At 42.0% G+C, this 19,354-nt stretch overlaps 2 protein-coding genes across 3 annotated transcripts; one reads left to right on the top strand and one right to left on the bottom strand.

Moving 5' to 3' along the window:
* Window positions 1-29: 29 nt before the first annotated feature.
* iqgap2 (IQ motif containing GTPase activating protein 2) lies at window positions 30-19,334 on the bottom strand. The gene is made up of 38 exons (XM_049763511.2): window positions 19,007-19,334; window positions 16,508-16,607; window positions 14,318-14,474; window positions 14,121-14,198; window positions 13,549-13,625; window positions 12,440-12,507; window positions 12,221-12,334; window positions 11,941-12,119; window positions 11,482-11,569; window positions 11,237-11,400; window positions 10,999-11,086; window positions 10,748-10,911; window positions 10,476-10,636; window positions 10,179-10,303; window positions 9,877-10,040; window positions 6,884-6,974; window positions 6,442-6,609; window positions 6,241-6,383; window positions 5,996-6,166; window positions 5,833-5,916; window positions 5,677-5,748; window positions 5,540-5,609; window positions 5,236-5,444; window positions 4,999-5,151; window positions 4,738-4,901; window positions 4,421-4,645; window positions 4,009-4,149; window positions 3,527-3,611; window positions 3,208-3,440; window positions 2,942-3,074; window positions 2,766-2,868; window positions 2,540-2,681; window positions 1,669-1,756; window positions 1,350-1,562; window positions 1,115-1,275; window positions 897-1,034; window positions 601-709; window positions 30-503 (listed from the first exon to the last, which is right to left on the bottom strand). Exons 1-38 carry the CDS (start codon window positions 19,050-19,052, stop codon window positions 390-392), a joined length of 4,983 nt encoding a protein of 1,660 aa, XP_049619468.1. The 5' UTR covers window positions 19,053-19,334; the 3' UTR covers window positions 30-389.
* f2rl2 (coagulation factor II (thrombin) receptor-like 2) lies at window positions 7,816-9,515 on the top strand. 2 transcript variants are annotated; one of them, XM_049763513.1, is made up of 2 exons: window positions 7,816-7,962; window positions 8,164-9,515. In XM_049763513.1, exons 1-2 carry the CDS (start codon window positions 7,899-7,901, stop codon window positions 9,234-9,236), a joined length of 1,137 nt encoding a protein of 378 aa, XP_049619470.1. In that variant the 5' UTR covers window positions 7,816-7,898; the 3' UTR covers window positions 9,237-9,515. The 2 variants fall into 2 exon arrangements, with proteins under 2 accessions (XP_049619470.1, XP_049619471.1); XM_049763514.1 differs by having other exon boundaries at window positions 7,833-7,962; window positions 8,223-9,515.
* Window positions 19,335-19,354: the final 20 nt, after the last annotated feature.

Here is a 19,354-nt window from a genome sequence, read left to right as displayed (position 1 = left end):
CACAAAATTACATATTAAAAATACACTAGTTGCAGCATTTAAAATTTTTATTAATTAAAATATGCTTTGGATGTTTTGATTAAAAAGGCACTGGTGAACTTCAACATTTCAACAAGCCAAGAGAGGGGCGACCTTTTGATATAACTGCTTAAGCAACATACAAGGGACACCAAAACAATAGTGTTTCTCTAATAAAGAAAATGAGAATACCTTTCTAATTAAAATACATTAAATCTTGCTCTCCCAAAAAAGAAATAAACAGCTTCATTAAATTATTTGGAGAGAAAAAAAAAAAATAGTATTACATGTACATTTTCTGACAACCTTGATTTTGATGAGCAAACTGCATGCTGTCATAAGGCACAATTTCCTAGCTTCCCTATTTTTATTCATTTTCCATAGAACTTTTTATTTAGGAGGAAGATGAGCAAGTTCACGTTTACTTTAGCTTTGTCGAACATCTTCATAACAGCCACGCCTTCGTATTGCAGCTGCAGAAGGTCCTAGAGGTGGAATGACATCACAAAACAGAAATGACAGCATTAAAATACATAAAATGCAGATTAAGTAATTGTGTGTGGTGGGAATATGACAAATTACCTGGAATTGTAGCTGAACTTTTTCCATCTCAACACCCATAAACTTGGCTTTCACCTCAAAATTCCCAACTTCCTCAGTTGGTAAAATTTCAAAGGTGACATTTTTGAACCTGGCGCACAAAACAGATTAAAAAAAAAAATGCAGGTAATGAATTAAACGACTAATCTGTCATCTAGTGGTCTCTATGTTAATGGCATTGATAGTTGCATTATTTGTATTAATAATTTTCAGCTAATTAATGTAACCTTGGATAATTACCCACAGCGCATTGGAAATCATTAAACGACTGGACTCACTGGTTAATCAGAAGCCCTTCAATCTCCAGAATGACTCCTTTCTCATGTAGCCTTGCGCCGGTGTACTTCAAGGATTGTGGCTTCCCTTTTTTGCTGCCCTTTTCGTCTTTGTCCACTTTGATGGATCTGCGTGAATTCCTAGCCACAGCCCACAGTGAAGCATGAGCAGTGTAACCACCATAACCGTGCAGGACATACATGCAGATCGTCACACTCACTTGCGGTTCAGGTTGTCCAGGCATGTCTTGATGTAGGTGTCATAATAATTCATCTGCTCCTGGTAGAAGGTTGTTTTCGAATTGAGCGCCACGAGCGTCTGCTGGAGCTTACCGAGATCGGCCTTCCTCCTTTGTCGGTAGCGTCTTTGGCAGCAAATATCCTGACAATCACAATTAGGTAGACAAGTTGAAAGGCCAAGTAACACTTGAGTGACTACAGCCTATGCTTACACACCTTAGCAATGTCACTGATGATGTCTTGATATTTATTTGTGTCAGTGACAAGGTTGGCCTGCTCCAAGTTACGAAGATTCCGCACGATCTTGCGCTTCTTTTGCTCAAGGGGGAGCTGGCTGTCCTCCAGCAGGCCAGGGCTGCTCTTTAGACCCTCGGGGGTCTGAGCGTCCTGGACCACCCGCCACACAGCGATCTTGGCATGCTCCGACTCCTGTGGATACAAAGTTCAAACATTACAGTATATATATACTATATATTAAAAAAACAGATGGGCAGATTGCTAAATGTTATTTTTGTGCTAAGTACGAAAATGTCACCTGAGGCACTGTGGCTGGGGTCTCTAAAATTTCAGACAATGTCTCTCCAGGTTGAATTCGGATCACATCTACTATTAGTTTCTTTGTCCTACAAAGACAAAAGCAGAGAATTATAACGTGCAAAAAACAAAGCACATGCTTGAAGAAGCCAACAAATAAAAATATCTTATTTTTATACATATTAATTTGCCTTTTATAAGGTGCATGGTATTGTAGGATACTGAAATTCGTAGATGAAATACAAAGTTTTTAAGTCCTTTGAAAAAGACTTGTGTGGAAAAAAAAGTGTCAACCACTACATATGGATGACGCATATGGAAGCATACATCTCAAGGTTGAGATGAAATCATCTTTCTAATTCAGCACGTTACACACAGAAGGATGCATGTTCATAGGGAAGATAACTGCCGCTGGCAAGCTTCTTCCTGTTTGGACAGGAAATGATTCAAGTGCAGGAAAGACAAAGTTGGGTCACGAGGCGATAACAGGACGGGGGGGCGGGGAAATAAATAAATAAAAATTCTGTATATGCGGAATAAGGGTCAAAGATAGAACAACACTACATTGTAGCTTCATTCTGTCCATGGAGTATCAAAAGAGTCATCTCGAGCCACAGATTCAGGCACACAAGTATTGGGACACTTGGCCATTAAGGGTACAAAGAAGTACAAATAAAAGGAAATATGGGCAGTCTTCTTTGAAGGCTTTCTACAAGATGTTGGCGTGAGTGTGTATGTGGCTCTCAAGTTCTTCTGTGATATCATTCTACTAAATGCTTTTCTTTGTGCAATGGCAAATAGTCATAATTGAACAGAAAAGAATTTGCCTCACCCCAAAAGTCAACCCACAAAGAGTAAAAAAAAAAACTCACTTTGTCATAAGAGTCTTCAAGTCTTTGTCATCCCCTTCAAGTAGCTCAAACTTGCTGGTCAGGGTGAGGGAGATCTCGGTCTTGGCCAGCTGGTTGAGGACACTATCCCTGTTGGTGTCATTGCTATGAACGGCTCCCTCACCTCATTTGAAGAAGAACATGGAAAACAATTGACATTGATGTCTTTTAATAGGAACCAAATGTGTAGCATAAACATGGGAGGTACCAAGTAATGTCTCAACGTCAGGGACATCTCCCAAATCCTGCAGGAGCTCATGCAACAGGTCGTTGAGGTCTGGTGAGATGGCGTCCAGATGTTCCAAGAGGAGCTGCGATGATACAGATGTGAAAATGAGTTCAAGATCTTGACGCCAACATAACATCAACCTCAATTTGACTTACTGAGTGCGTATTGATTATCTCCTCTATTGAGATATAGATAACAGGCTTGCTCAGGGTCACCATGTCAGAGTATTCATCAATGTTGAACTTCTCCTCGGGTTCGGGGACATCGCAGGCCGACTGGAAAAACACCCTTAATGGAATTCAGAAATTATTTTATTTTAAGAACAGATAAGGAGGATACATGTGGATGCAAAATTGGTGCTAAGCAATTTGGTGCCAATCTACCCAGATGAGTTGAGTATTAGCTAATTGTGCATCCTCACCGGAACTTCTCGTATGTCTGAGAGATGAAGTCGTTCATAGGCGTCATGTGCGCATTCTCGCCCTCAAACAGCTTGTTGGCAGCCGCATGCTGGAGCATCTTGGCCACAGATCCCAGGTTGCGTCGCTGATCCACATGGAGCTGCCCTCCCGCCGACAGGTCAATAATGTCGAATCCGTCGGGAGCTACGATGGCAGGATTCATGTAACGGTAGTAAAGCAAGTTGCCAACTACCTGCAATGGAAAAGAGAGGCGACGTCAATTACAATCTTCGACATCACAGAAGTAACGTTTCACAGGAAATAAAGTGCACAACCTACCTTTAGCAGCTCATCTTCTGATGCATCCGGAAACTTTTCGTGGAGGCAGTTCTTCAGAACCTTGGCGACGTATCGCATGCCATAACTGCACGCAAAACAACAAGCGATGATGAGGACTCCAAATTGTCCACAGAAATATTACAAATGGGTATCAATGAACTTGACAATGTTCTACCAAGGCCGTTTAAACATCAGCACCATCTAGTGGTACACTTGGACCTGTGTTTAGTACCGTACTTTATACTGAAAGCAAAAAAGAAATAAAATGTGTTTTCTAAATATTCGTATGATTACTTCTCTCATATGAACATGAGAAAGTGACTAATCGACAAAACCGTAATATGTACCTATTACTGTGTGAAAAGAATAAAGTGGGCAACGATAATAAACAGATAACATTCATCCAACAATGTAGTAACTGCAAAGGTAGTTTTGGCAAGTGAAAATTGTCACGGAGGGCACATTTCCCATTTCCAACTTACGGAATAGTATCCAGAGAGGACACAATGGAGTTGAGGACTTTATCTGTTGCAGAGCGAAGTGCCAGACTGGAAGCCTCCAGCCTTTTGCGGACTTCCTCGTGTGACATGGCCTGCTCCGGAGTCACTTCATAAGGCAATTTACTGAGACACAACAACATCAATACAGGCAGCAGTTAACATTTTATTGCATATTATGTTGTTGAATGGCTGTCTGGTTTGTTCATGGACATCTGGCTAATCAGGGAAACTAATTTGGTTTCAATGATAGAAGTTGGCAGTGCTTTCAACCAAAACGGTACGAAAGAGGCAAATTCCTGAAGGCCCATCGAATATTTCATATTTTGAGCAGACCCAGTATATTTCTGATTGATCCCATCAAAACCATTCTGGGATCAATTTAAAATGTTCTTACCTGACTTCTCCAGTGGCCGTCTCCAGCTGGTTGACCCAAGCTTTGTAAACATCTACTGGGTTGGTGTTGATGCCGAGATTTTTGTCGTCAATGATGTCTTTGACCACAGGAGCCAAAAGCTGACGCAGAGAGTTGTGGCCCCGTGCTCCTCGGTTGAAGCTCACCACCATCTTGATGACTGTGGGATTTCCTGTCACAATGTCCTGAATTTGGTCAACCTTCGACCTGCGACACAGCAAGAAAAATTCACAGTGGACCAGAACCATCTCTCAAGGCAACGACCCGAATTCAGACGCGACTATCACTTGAGTTGATACCCGATTTCTTCTTCAAGAGCAGTTTTGAAGAGTTTAAGCAGCAAATATTCTTCTCGCTGGTTGGAGGCATAGTTGTACAAGGTGAAGATGACAGTGTCCATGAACTTTGTAGACTTGTTTTGGGGCATTTGGAAGATGAGCTTAGCCAAGTAGGACGGATTGGTCTGCAAGGGGAAAAAAAAAAAAGCAGAGACGTCGGACACGGTTGTCGTGTTTGGAAAATTGACACGATGCTCAATTAAGAAAGGGTCGACCCGTTACCTGAAGGAGGTAAAAAAGATGTTGATAGGCCTCCAGTTTCTTCCGTTTTCCTTTACTTAGGCCTTTTATTCCCAGTTTGTCTGCTGTGGCCAGGTCATCATTACTTGCTTGATTTTTCATATTCTTCATTGTCTTATTATGAGTCACGACATCCTTTCAGCAGAAACGGAGACACGGTTAGTGAACGATCCACATAGGCCAAACCTGCACTTGCATATAGAATAGAGCTTTTGCCACCTGCAGCGTGATTCTGTTCTTCACCAGCAATCCAATCTTGATGTCCATCAGGTTCAAATCTTGCTCCATCTGCTGGTTTGAGCGAATCCTGGTGACCACTTCCTCCTTGAGCCGCGTCACTTCCTGTTCCTCCTGCAAATCCAAAGCGCTCTGCTCCAGCAAGTGGACAAACTTGCGCACGACTGATAGAGGCGGGTCTGTGGCCCCGGCTGTATTATTGTAAACAAGAGTGAGAGAAAAATCAATGAAATATCATAATACACAATATGTAAATGTATATTGAGTGAGATATTATGTCACTTACTCAGGGTTCTATAGTCATTTCTTGCTTTATTGGCCTTTACAAAAGCCTGGATGGTGACAACTTCCTTCTCCTATTTGCAAAAATATCAGTAAATGCCTTGTGTAATCAAACCAAAACCATCTTGGAGTGTTACTCACGTGATCTTTAAAGTATTGCAAACGTTCATTGTATGCACGCTTGGCTTTCCACATTTTAACAAATGACTGAATCTAGAAGTAATCAAAAACAATAGTGTTTTCAAATGGATTACCGTGGAACGTAACTTTTACGACAAACCGGAATCAACGCCTCACCTTGACAATTGAGCTGACATTTCGATGAAGCACATTTATTCTGTTCCTGTATATTTTCCTCTGTTTGTAACCTCTCCAGCATGCCTGGGAAAAAAACAAAAAGGATTTGAACTAAAAATCAATATAAATGAAAATTAATTGCAGAGATGGAAGGGGGGAGGACCTGCAGTTGGATGATGTGCGGTTCTTGTTGCCGCAGGTACTCCATCCTCTGAGCATGCCTTTGCCTCACCAGAAAACCTCGCATCCTCGCCTGCAGCTGCGCTACCAAGCAGTCGTTGGCCAACCACAATTGCTCCCGGTTATATTCTGCAGTCACACAACTGACGACACTCTAAACGGGATAAACGACCATCAATATTGAATCAATCGTTATCAGATGTGATGTACTGAAGGGTGGCGGGGTACCTGAATTTCCTCTTTACTGAGGTGGCCACTATTGTGTTCAAAGTTTTCGGGCTCCTCCCAGGCATCGTGTCCAGTCTCCAGATTATAATAGTAATCATATCTGTCATTTACGCAATGTTTCACCCACACACTATTGATGCCACCTAAAAGAATTTGGAGAATTTAATCACTCTTCGACCAAAGATTGGTGAGTGTAACTACCTTCAGGTGCAATCGTTTGTTGCGTTTGCGCCAGTTCGGCCTGGTACGTTTCAGCACATTCTGCGAGCACGTCTCTCAGCCTTGCATTTGGGGATTGCAGAGCCAGCAGTGTATTCTGGGAATCGCCCTCTGCCACCATCTTGTTAATGTCAGCTACTGCTTCAGCCACTGTCAAAAGAAAGGATGACCGAGCCAAAGAAGTGTAAGAAGTGGCAAATATGGCATCAGTCAAGTAACAGTGGGAGTAAACATTTATAGAATGTTGATTTGATACTTTGTGGGTTGGAAGTTGAAAAGGGACAGAACGTCACAATGATGCTCACTATTCATCAAGTCAACCAGTCAGAAAATCCATGCGTATAAAACTGGCTTAAAAAATTTGAAAAAAAATGCAAAACATAACATCCATAGAGCCAAAGTAAAAAAAAAAATGTGCACTGACTTGTGAGAGCTTCTTCTGCATCTTGGTTGGCTGCATGTATGACCTCTTGGATTTGGTCCAGCCACAGCACAGCGGATTCATCTCCCGAGGTCTGCAATTGAACAAAATGAGTTGCCACATTTTCAAAGTAAAAGTATATTATTAACCACTGTTTGTAGATATTTAAAATCGATATACAGGAATTGTCCAACCATTTAATTTACTCGATTCTTCATCCACAACAAGACAGATCAATTTAAGATGGCAATACCTGAACCTAGTCTAAACTTTCCCGTTATGATGATGATGCAAATGCCGCTCCATCTCCACTATCTCTGTAACAAGACTATAACAAATGTATCTTTGAAGGCTAATTTTAGTTAACTCTGGGGATGGTTAAGGCAATCCCTGACCACTGGCAGGAAGGAAATCGTCATTAGGTTGGGTCCTAAAATAACCCTCTGCAGTGGCTGAAATTTCCCAGACTGTTTTTCTTGTGGAGTAGATTATATCCCAATTTATTGAACTATCAACAGAATACAAAAATAGCTAATTACTTTACAGGCAAGACTACTTGTAGCGGAGCAAAGAGAATAATGATTGCATAACTTTTTTTTTTTTTACAGCGGGATGACCCATATGTCGCAACACAATATTCAGCAATGACCTTCAATTGCTAAATCTGGCATTACTATAAAATACACGCTTAACAACTATTTGATGACACTTTTGAATATCACAGCAAATTCTAAACCACGTTCTTTGTATCCTCCCACTCCAGTGAGTCAGTGGGCAGTGACTGACGCAGGCAGCGGGGAATTTTGCTTTCAAGGCTAGACAGGAAACGTGCATGTAGGAGCGCACAAACAGGCAAGCTTTCCTTGTACTTTGAGCAAGCAAAGTTTGAGTACGCATCGTCGGCAGTTGTAGCGCTGCTGCTGCGATGCCTGAAACAAAATTCATAGGCGGATAACTGCTATTCGTTCTAAAAAATACTAAAACCAAACAATATTGAATTTTTCTGTATTCGGTAGACATGGCAGACATTTTAGCCGGACTACTCATTTGTCTAATGGCTGCGCAGAATATCCAGGCTGATGGTAAGTGACTTTCATCATCTATTTCCCCTGTTAAATTTTATTTCTTTGTGTCAATCCTGAACTGCAATTAGATCAACTAAATGGTTTAAGACATGAGCTTCTGGTCATTTTGTTATTATCCCTTGAGAACTATAAATCTGATTTAAAAAAATAAAATAAAAGTTGCATCTCTCAATAAACAAACATTTTCTCCCCATATAGGCAATAAAACTCGGACTGCAAACAGTACACAATCTGAAGTGTCTCCAAAATCTTTCAAGGGCAAGATATTTCAACACAATTGGACAAAGCAGCTGTCAGCCGATCTTCATGACAGTGGAGACCCGTGGCTGGATGTGGACCCAGACGACGCGGCGACAACCTACGCCACGGGGCTCTTAAGCACCTGGATCCTTCCTTTATCGTACATCTTGGCTATGATCGTGGGCATTCCCTCCAATGCCTACATTCTGGCCTTCCTCAGACTGAGACTTCGAGCAAAGTCCTTGTCCACAGTTGTCCTTTATCTGAATCTGGCCTTGTCAGACCTGCTGCTTCTGTTTTCCCTGGCATTGCGCGTCCACTACCACTTCAGTGGAAACAACTGGGTATTTGGAGAATTCTCCTGCCGGCTGATGACGGCCTTGTTTTATGGCAACGTCTACTGCGCAGCGCAGACGATAGCGTGCATCAGTCTGAAGCGCTACCTGGCTGTGGTTAAGCCCTTCCTGTACAGAAGGCTGGCCAAGACCGCGCTAGCAGTCTGGGCGTGCTTCATCGTGTGGTTCCTATTTGGGGCTGCGATTATACCAGAGCTACTGGTCAGGCAAAGCTATTGGCTCGCCGAGCTGGAAGTCACCACCTGCCACGATGTGCTTCCCCTTGACGAAAAATCCCATTCACTGCTTGTGCCCTACAGACTGATGCTGGTTTTCCTGGGCTTTGTAGTCCCCTTTATGATTTCCATCTATGCACACGTGTCAGTGGTACACCATCTTGGACAATCGGGGTGTAACTGGAGACCGTTTATCAAGATCAGTACTGTGGTTTTCGTCATCTTTGTGGTGTGTTTCTTGCCCAGCGGGATCTTGCATATTGCACACTACGCACGTCTGTTTTCCAGCGGGGATGACAAACTGTACGGATACTACAGATGTGCTGTGTGTCTCTGCTGCTTCCACAGTTGTTTGGATCCCTTCCTGTGTTTGCTCATTTCTAAATCGGCTGCACCAGAGATACAATTCATCTCCATCCGCAGGATCCCGGAGAGGCTGGCTGTTAGGATATGCGAGTAGGTAGCGAAATGGCATCGCTTTACAAGACTATTGTTGGGACACAGCAGGGAAACACAATCTCGGAAACGTCCGACGCAGGGAAATAAACAGGGTAGTACACGACCACAGTAAAAAAAAAGTCTCTTATGTACACATCGACTGTATGTGCAGCACTAGGACAGGAATGTTGCAATTCTGTTGATTTTGTGACATAATCGAATAAAAATTATGAATCGTTCGACATCAGAAATGCAAAATATTACTCACCGTTTAAAAAATAAAATACAAATCCTAAATATACTTCTTGTAATGTTTCACAGATTTAAAGATTTCACAATTGATAAACTAAACGATGGAAGTTTATTTTGCGGTGTGGCAATGAAACTAGCTGATTTGGCAATGTTATTGATGAAAACATTAACTCTTATGTATTTTATGTAATAGAATTGTGTAATTGGGAGTTAAGAAAACTTTTTTAGAAACTCTACATCTATTTGAGAACAAAACCAAAAATGTCAAACCTACACTAGGAGAGATTTGATTTGCCCATGATGAGAGCCGCTCCAATTTATGATCTGACACATTTCTGAGGTTGAAAAACAACTATGAATCTGTTGTTATAAGCACATATTTATACATACACATTTAAAAAGCATAGTACCTGGCAGAGGGATTGTTTGGTACAGAGTAGAACATCGTGGTAGTGTTTGGCTGTGACGGGGTTCACCGCTGTCAACTTGGCAGTAGGGAGGAGCAAGGCTGCAAGTGTCTGCTGATGATCACCAGAGTTCAACGCCTCATTGATCTCGGCTACTGCTATGATTCCTAGAAGAAGTATAGAGGGATACCATTTTTTTCATTTATTTAATTATGAATAAATAAATAGAAATCATCAATATTTACGACTACTAACTGCGACATGCAAATTAGTGCTACAATCAGAAACTTGCGTGACGTTCTTACGTTCGTGCTCTTCAGCGACCTGAACGTTGACAGCGTCAATGCATTTTTGAACATCATTCCAAGTGAGGAACTCTTGGCCAGTCGCAAGAGACTCCACCCGCTGCTCGGTTAGGGTGTCAGCATACCTGACCAAAGACACCAGTGTAATATTTTAACACAATTTCATCAAAATTAAGGAGCCTACAAAGAACTTAACAAGGACTTAAGATGATCTGCTACAGTGCTATTTATTAAATGGCGGCCATTTACTGTTACTTGTCATCATTCTAACTACCAAAAGTCCAACAGTTGACATACCTAATTAGGTTGTCTTGGTCCATGTTTGTGAAACCCAGAGGTGAGTCTGTTAGCTGCTCGATGACAGCCTGTGAATCTTTGGTGTCCAAAACCTCATTGAGCACAGCTACAGCTGACAGCATTTCCACAGCCACGCTCAATTCCTCATGACTCAGGCCAGACTGAATGCAACATCAATTTTGGACTCATGACAACACTGCACATCTCATATAGAGAAACATAATACAGTCCCGGTGGATCTTCATACGAGTAAGGATGATGCCAGGTCGTACCTTCCCACTTTGCAGTTGCAAACTAAAAAGCTCATTCTGATAGAGAGTGGCAGCTGTTGCGTAGACAATAGACAGTTGAGCCTCGGGGTTCATGAGCTCCTCGGCCGTCGCCGCTGCGTCGCCAAGACGAATGGCAGTGTTGATGGCTGAAACTGCCTCAAGTTCTGCTCAGAAAAACAATGAGATGAAATGATGCGAATTGAACATACTTCAGAAAGAGGTGAAAATTAGGAGCATGGAATTGCGCTTACTTCGTCTTTCAGCCTCTGCAAAGTCATTGCATGAGGTGACAACTCTTTGAATCTCATTCTTATCCGCCAGAACTCCTTTGTCTTCATCCTGCGGTTAAAAAAAATGCTTGAAGTTGATATTAATATGAAACTTATTGCAACATGACATACCCTTCATATCAGTATTTATCAGTCTGTATGGACTAAACATTTACATACTATATACGAGGTTGCATACTGGGTGGCAACATTAGAGTACCTTGGATTTGTGCAGACAATAGGTGGTAAAATGCTCCAGGTACCAGCCATGGTTCACATTCTGCACACCGCACAGGGACAGCGCTTGAAGCCTGAGTGCAGCCAAAAGAGAAGCTTCATCCTGGGTGCGCACGGCATGATTCACCTGCCTTACTGCTGCTTGGACTGCAAACAGAAAAAACAACAGAAGCGAGTCATTCTATCGTCCAGCAACGTTGATGGTGATGGAGGAAGGTTAGTCCTTACTGTTGACAAAGTCTATGCAGCTCTGGATCTCCTGCTGTGTCAGCAGCTCCTCATAAACATCTCGTTCCTGAGTGTGTAATGTGGAGTACTAGGAAAAATAGAAAAGTTACATTATTCATGTAGCTCAGAGTGGCGTGTTTGTTTAACAAAAGTTTCAAGCGATGTTTGCGGTGCAAGTGTTAACGTTTGGTGAAGTACAGCTGACACTGCAGCAGCTGGAATGTTCTGGCAAGGCTCGGCACGAGTCATTGCGGCCAAGCGTTTTCAGTTGAGTCCATTAGACACTGCAATTGGAACCATCTGCTTAGGCAACAACTTTAAAGGACTGATGCCGAAACTCTCAAACTGAGTAAGCCAAAGCAAATGACACCACTGATACGTTCAACAAACGTTTCATTTTAACAGCTGGATGCGTGTCCACCAAATCAGGGGGATGGAGTAACTTTATAGAACTCTTACACTCGCCGAGGACCGATCTTGTTTACTGGTCTTGGCCTGGCTCAACGTGTCCTGGTAGTCTTGTGCCATGGCTTCCTGGGTGTTCCTCAGCACAGCGTTTGGATTTGTCAGGGCTGACATGGTCACAGATGCCTGCCCCCTGTCTATTGCCTCATTGATTGCAAATACAGCCGCGTGCACTAAGGGCAAGAGCAACACAACAATATTTAGTGCTGCAGTGATTTAAAAAAAAAAAAAAAGTCCACCTTCTGAAATGTAGACAGGAGGTTAAATGACTTACATGCTGCTTCATCCACTGAGAGCTCATTGGCCAGGATTCCTCCAATTTTACTAAAAGCTGGCATTTGAATACCATACTTGTCCAGTTCACTCCTCATGTTACTGATCTCTTCCTCTGGGATACACACACAGCACACAAAATATAGCACAACAGCAAGACTATGACCGGCGTTAAAAACAAGCAATAGATCAAGTATTTTTTTTTTCTTCATGTTGTTACCTGTAAAGGCCACCTTCCCTAATAGGTCCTGGATCTGGGGTGCAATGCCTAGTTTGTACAAGTACAAGCTGAAAAAAACAACAGTGTGCCTAAGATTAGCAATAAAACTTGAGCAAGCACTCAAAGCCTGACAATCTGCAGCTACAAACAGCAACTGCAAGATTTGCCTGAATTTTCTTGAATAACAGAGATTAAGCCTGGCTTTTCTTTTTTTTTTGCAATTCCCACCAATAACACATCAACACCACAGGGAGGTAGTGTTGGCTCAGACAGAATCGACACCAGCCACATGAGCCTGTCCTCTCGTCTACTGGTCAATTAATTCAACAGGTAGTTGCTTGGAGACTTCATCAAACTTTCATCAGTCTGCAGGTATCTGATAAGTCATAATGAATTATAGATAGTAAAGATAGAGCTGCCATCAGGGCAACAATAGCTGCAGAGGCAGATTAGTTGGTTACCGAGTGTATGCAAACATGAAACGGCTTTCCCTGACACATGGACACAGTTTCATTAAACAGCTGACCGACAATAATAACACTGACTGGGGGGATTTTAACGTCATGAGCTGATCAATTGCTTGCCTCAAAAGATGACTCCATGTATTCCCCCCCCCCCCGGCATCTATCTGTCCTATTATAAATCTTTTCCATCCATCTTATATTGCTGTTGTTTGACATTTTTTCCACCATACTATGTCGCCTACAACAACATCTGCTGCTTTGACTCCATGTGCGTACATTTGCGCACAGGGGCAGCCGCGTGGGTCTGTCTCCTGCTGGAGTCGCAGGAAGGAAGAAGTCATGTGTGCCGGAGTTGGGAAGGAAACCAACTCTCAAAGGACCTGACACAACACAACAACAGAGAAACACTCCAAGCAGCTCACGTAATCTCTCCCTAAATCGCTCTTGTTGACCAGACGGTCAGGCGGAGAAAATTGACAATTTGTTCATTCAAGTCACGAATCCGGAGATGATCAATATATCAGTTGTGACGAAGTAGGGCTATTGACGGGAATATGGAGGTGTTATGTATGAACTACTGCCGTATTTTGAGAACCTAATAAAGCAGTTAAAATACAACAACTGTACACAAGGAATTCTTCTTACCTTAGTGCATGTATGCAGTATACCACCTTGGGCATGTTTTTGCGATCGTACACATCTGTCGTTTCTGGGTAGAATATCTGGACAAAACAAGAATTACGTGCATTATTTTAAAATTTGTTTCACTATCCTGCAGCAACCAAACATTTATTTATTATTTGGCTTTGAGGCACTAATTACCAAAGTAAATAATTATTAGGAGCTCATTCTCTTAAAATACGAGTGACCCAACACCACATTTGCTACACTCATTATGGACCTTTCCATCCTGTTTGTTTATTATTTGTTTTTGAGCCACTAATTATCAAAGTAAACAATTATTAGGGTCTCATTCGCTTAAAATATGAGCGACCCAACATCACATGCCGCTGCACGGATCAGGGACTTTTCCATCCTGTCATGGGAATTACCCGCTAGTCACCTCATCACCATTTACTCAACTACAAAACACTCAACTGGTCATAACAAACAAAGCTGTGACGGCTTAAGTCAGGCTGAACCATTGTCTATACTGGACACGTGTATGAGTGATTGCGAGACAAGACAGCAACCGTTGAGCTTTGGACACTCCTTACCTTAGGTAGACCCACTGACTCCATGGCCCTGAGCCACTGGACTGTGTTGTCAGTGTGCCTGAAGTGCAGTCCTTTACTCTAAAAGACAAAAAAAGAAGATTGACCTTCTAAATTGGCTGAAATGAAATTCCTAAAAGTGACGTAGGTGGTCAAGTATTCGACAACTGTGGCAGAGCCAACATCAAAAACAGACCTACCTTGTACCGAGATTGATCCCTGTCATAGATTCTTTTTACGGTCACCATTTTGGGGGCAAAGAAGTTGGCAAGTTTGCCAAGGTAGACACCATTTCTCAGGCCCTCCTCCAGTTCTGTGGTGGTGGGCAGCTCTTCTTCCAGGCAGGCTTCCATCCATCTAACAACAAATAGGAAGATCCTTTTCTATAGTGTTCTAAATGTCCATTAATTCAGCCGAACCGTGATAAAAGCCAAGTGTTTACAAACATTCTGATAACTTACACTTAAAATCCAAAATGATAAAACATTCAGTTCAGTGTTGCTAGAGCGGTAATTTATCCAATATGGAGGCAAGAGTTATTGCTGAATTGAAAGGTTGCGTCATTTCTTGGGCTCATCCCCATGTTTCCAACCGTGGTCCCCACCCGAGGAGAAATATTGAAGTAAGGGATTTGTGAACTGTGTTTAACCCGAGATGTGAACAGCAGCTTTTGCCTGGCGCTGGGGACTATTTTCTTCTAAAGAGTTTGGTAAATGATTTGTCAGGTTGTGAATTATGTTGGTTCGACAATCTGTTACACATTATCAGGCAGGCTTGGAGTGACGCCATATTTAAAGTTGGAGCGCCACTCCTGCCCAAATGTTTCTCTGCTGCTAGAAACGTTTAGCTGTGAGCATTTTCTAGCCCCATCACAACAACTGAATAAATAACGGAAATAGTCAGTCATCTCCACTCGTCCGAGACAATGTTCAATGCAGACACAAATATGTGGAATCATAAAAAAAAAAAAAAAATGAGACACTTGTGATTTCTAGGGGCAAATTGTTTGGCGGGAAAACAGTCAAAAAGGGACATCCTGCTTGTGAGACATCACTTCCTGTATTTAGAACAATATAGAGGAGCATGTCTCCCGAGGAGGACGGACTCGATGTAAGTTTACAGCTATCTGACAAGATTTTCCTGTCATTGTCCAATCTGTGGCCACCAAGGAGAAACCGAGCAACTGTGTTGCCACAAGACTTTTCCCCTCAGCTTCAAAACCACAATTGATGACGCTGCACTGAAAACATGCTTTTCACACTTTTGCCATGGCTTAGTTGATTGTGTTATGAGATGTAGAAGAGAATCCGTGAGAGGATCCGTTTCGACGCAAAACAAACTTTGACAAATGTAAACAATCGGTGTTTTACTCTTGGGTAAAAGTTCAAAGTCTACCTGAAGAAGCTCATGTGCAAGTGAGTGGTTACCCCAAAAAAACAAAAAACAAAACAGGAATACCATTAACTGATATCCACCCAAAAAAAAAAAGCACAGTTTAATTAAGTTCAGTAAATGGTATTTTCAGTCATACTGTACACTAGACCGGAGATAAGTGGATTCAATCCTTGTTCAGAGAACATCGACGGCTGACCCCCGAGCGTAAAGCCCTAATCCCTCGCTCTCCCTGCTTCATTAGAAACCCTAATCCTAATCCAATTTGACACTTTTTCCAGAATAGAAGACCAAATGACAAGAGTATAGTAGAGGAAGTCAGAGTATGAAACCGTTGGGTTGGAAGGAAGCAGCTGTTTGGGTTAAGGCCTCTAGGGACAGCGACGCAAGACTTCTACAATCTAGGTAATGAGATCTGTGCTCGCTGCTTCGTATCGCCTGCATAAATTGACCGTCTGATGACAAAGCAAATAATAAAGGCAAAGTCCAAGAGCATGTTCGACTGCTGAGACAACTGAATAATTGATACGCCGTACAACGACAAATGTCAAGAATGGAAAGTTATTGCCGTGCAAAGGAGAGTTAAAAGGAAGTGGTCTGTCTCAGCACGTGTCACAGCGAATGTTCTTTCATTTTCACATCTGAAAACATCCTGACACAATTGTTGCATATGTGAAGTGCTGGATTTGGTTTTTCTCATGGATCGTTAAGAGGTTAGAGATTAAGTCCGAGGGATTGTTTCCACGAAGTCAGCAGAATTGATCTGCAGTAGCGTGTAATCGTCTCCTGTGCGTGCTAATTCGGTCTTTACCTGTTCTGACAGCTTCACGCAAGCATCATCAATTAAGCACTCGCAGCTTTTCTCAGCTCATGCTGCTGTTCTTCTTCAAACTTCATAACCATAACTAATTCAATTCTAAGTATTCTTTCAATAGAGAACGCTTTTCGCCTGATGGCTCCAAAAAAGTTCTTCTGGGGATGGGCTTTTGTTATTTTACCGTTTGGCCTCCTCCAGATGACACAGGTACTCGTAGGCGATGTTCTGCCGCCTCCTCTCATCCATCTCCTCCGCTGACAGTCTCTCATCGTCCTGAATGGCTGCAAAAATGAATTGCAAAGCTGTTACTGCTTATTTTTAATAAACAAATCTGACTAATATTATGCTGATCCATAAATGTAGCTCATCAAATAAAACATTCAACTGATCATGTATAGGAGGTACTTTATATCATCATGACCCAAAATGAAAAACAGGTCAATATTGACAGTAGTGCTGCTGTCATGTGCATGTTTACTAAACGTAAGCAAAGTAAAATCCACTACATTGAAGCACCAAAGTGTAAATCTAGCCAAGTGACTTCTGCTGGGACTTGACCTTTACCCGCATCTTAATGAATGTGTCTTACATCAGCCTAATCCAATCACTTCATTACTTCTGGTGGAGTGAAGGCCTATTCGTATGGCTTGACCAATACCCAAATTCTTGGACTCTGACTATATTCAGAATTTTCACATGAAAGATCAAGAACATTACATCACCGTGATTGGATCTGCTTTGAATGTTTTGGCAGGTCAGTGCAAAGGACACCTAATTTCACATGGGATATATCGTCATACACGGGGGTTGCGTCCTCACCGCTGCCTGCCGCAAGAAAAGTGGTTAAACCAGTTGACTGATTAGCCTAAGCTCCAGAGAAGTCAAATAAACATGGATTCATTTCATGTTTACAGTAAAAACTAAAAAATTATTCTCTGAACTTGGGAGTTCTACTGGAAGTTTGACACTACTACATCATGCTACAGACAGCAACACCCTTTATGTTAACAATCTCAGTCTTCCCATTAATTTCTTGTTATATCCGGATAAGAAGTTCTGCAAACCAGAGAGACCTTTCCCCACGTCACAGAAGTTTCATTTCCAGTTCTACGGTCATCGTATTTCTACTCTTGGTCATCGCTGCTACCATAGATATGAACAATAGAAAGATATGACACACCGCTTTGAGTTGGGTGCCTATGACAATGCTAATCTAGTGGGGGCATCATGGTGTCAGATGATTGCTGCTAGCATAAAAAAACAAACTACAAAGGATGCCTTCACATTTTGATGCATAGACACCAAATCTGTATAATCACTTCAAGGGACCTTGGAATAACCATCCATTAGACAAACATATGTTGTCTCTTTTTTACAAATGTTTTATATTAAGACTAGCATACGCTTTCATGTTGACAAAAAAGGAAATTAAACAAAATTCAGTTGAGAAAGAGCCAAAGAATGTACACCGCAATATAGTGAGGGGTGACTATTCCAAGTTTTCCCTTTCGCAGTAATCCCACTGGAGATTAACACGGGCTTTTTCTGCCACACCTTTTTGCACCGTATTTGAGTCTGCCACCTGTGCTTCAAAAGTTCATTGAGTTGACGTTTCCCAAGAGACGATGTTGCCTGAACTTCATATTGTACCACTTTTAGAGGTGTTGTCAGATATCCCACTGTACACATCAGGGGCCAATTGAGAAGTGCAAATGTTTATTGATTGCATTTATATTTATACATGAAAGACTGGTCCAAGTGAAGCTACAAATCACATGACATAATGACTACTGTGCACACTTCCTGCACTTTTGTACTAAGTGTTATATATTTAACCCACAGGATGAGGTTTGCTGCCTTTGTGTGCACATCATCATGGGACTACAGTTATTGGCTCTATGGTGTTGACTCATACTGTTTTTCAGTGCAGTGTTGCTCGCTAGTAGCACTGAAAAAAAGGGGACTTTTTGAGATAGATGCGATAAAAAGGGTTGATTGTTACATTTGTTTTGAGGGGCATTTTCTTACTTCCCGGTACAACATGAATGAACCTTTGGAGAGGTTTGGGCTAGCCTTGTGTTAAACTAACATTTGTGCTGTTTCCCTGCAGGGACACCTCCCCTGGCGTGTATGCAAAGCAGCACCACTGAGATGATCACACGATTGATTGGTCTTATCTCTTCAAATTTGCTCTTTGACCTCATGTTTAGCCCAGCAAGATAACTACAGTAAGACCCGACTCGACGCCGAGGCGTTGGCATGTGCTGATTTTAATTTGAAAACATCACCACCACAGCAATGTAGAACAGTTAATGTTTAAACTATGAGAACCGACCTTCTGTGCAGAATGGCTGATATGGTGAATACATTGATGAAATACATTGAGGGGAAATCATTTAAATCAAAATTTTGTGCAGTAGCCGCAGCACGTGAAACCTTTGCGGTTTAGACAGCATATCCTGAGTATGCATGAAGCAACAGATAAATTCGTCTCACTTGAAACTTTCTGGATTGTTTTATAAGCGATATTTTATTTTTTTATTGCGAAGACACACCTCCTGGGTGCAGAAGTCAGGTGCTGCTCAACCACCTGCTGCTCATCAAACATCTAGTTAACGTCGATCCCTCACCAAAGTTAAAAAAAATAAATAAAGTACTTTGAATAAAAAGACCCACTTACTTCCATAGCGTGGCTTATGTAGAGAAACCGTCTCTTCATGATTCATCCTGCCTCGTTTCGCTCCAGCAGTAGTCAACGCGCCTGAGCCGCCAACAACTTTTCTTAAGCTATCGACCAAACGCACGATGAGGCGTGCCAGAAAGTATTGAACTGAAATCAACCTAACCTAGAAGTACTTAAGGGGTAAATAAAAGGGGTAAAAAAAAAAAAACTAATAGGCCCAAAAGTCGTTAGAACCTTCCCTTGTGACCACCAATCCCCATGGTGTGCGCTCTTTTATGTGACTCCTCCACAAAGTGGTTATGATGTTGAAAGTAACGTAAGGGTCACACATATGGACCTGACAGG

The sequence above is a fragment of the Syngnathus scovelli genome, chromosome 3 (genome assembly GCF_024217435.2).
Source record: "Syngnathus scovelli strain Florida chromosome 3, RoL_Ssco_1.2, whole genome shotgun sequence".
Lineage (NCBI taxonomy): Eukaryota > Metazoa > Chordata > Actinopteri > Syngnathiformes > Syngnathidae > Syngnathus > Syngnathus scovelli.
The sequence above is the reverse complement of the archived record's forward strand: the minus strand, read 5'-3'. Positions and strand labels throughout refer to the sequence as shown.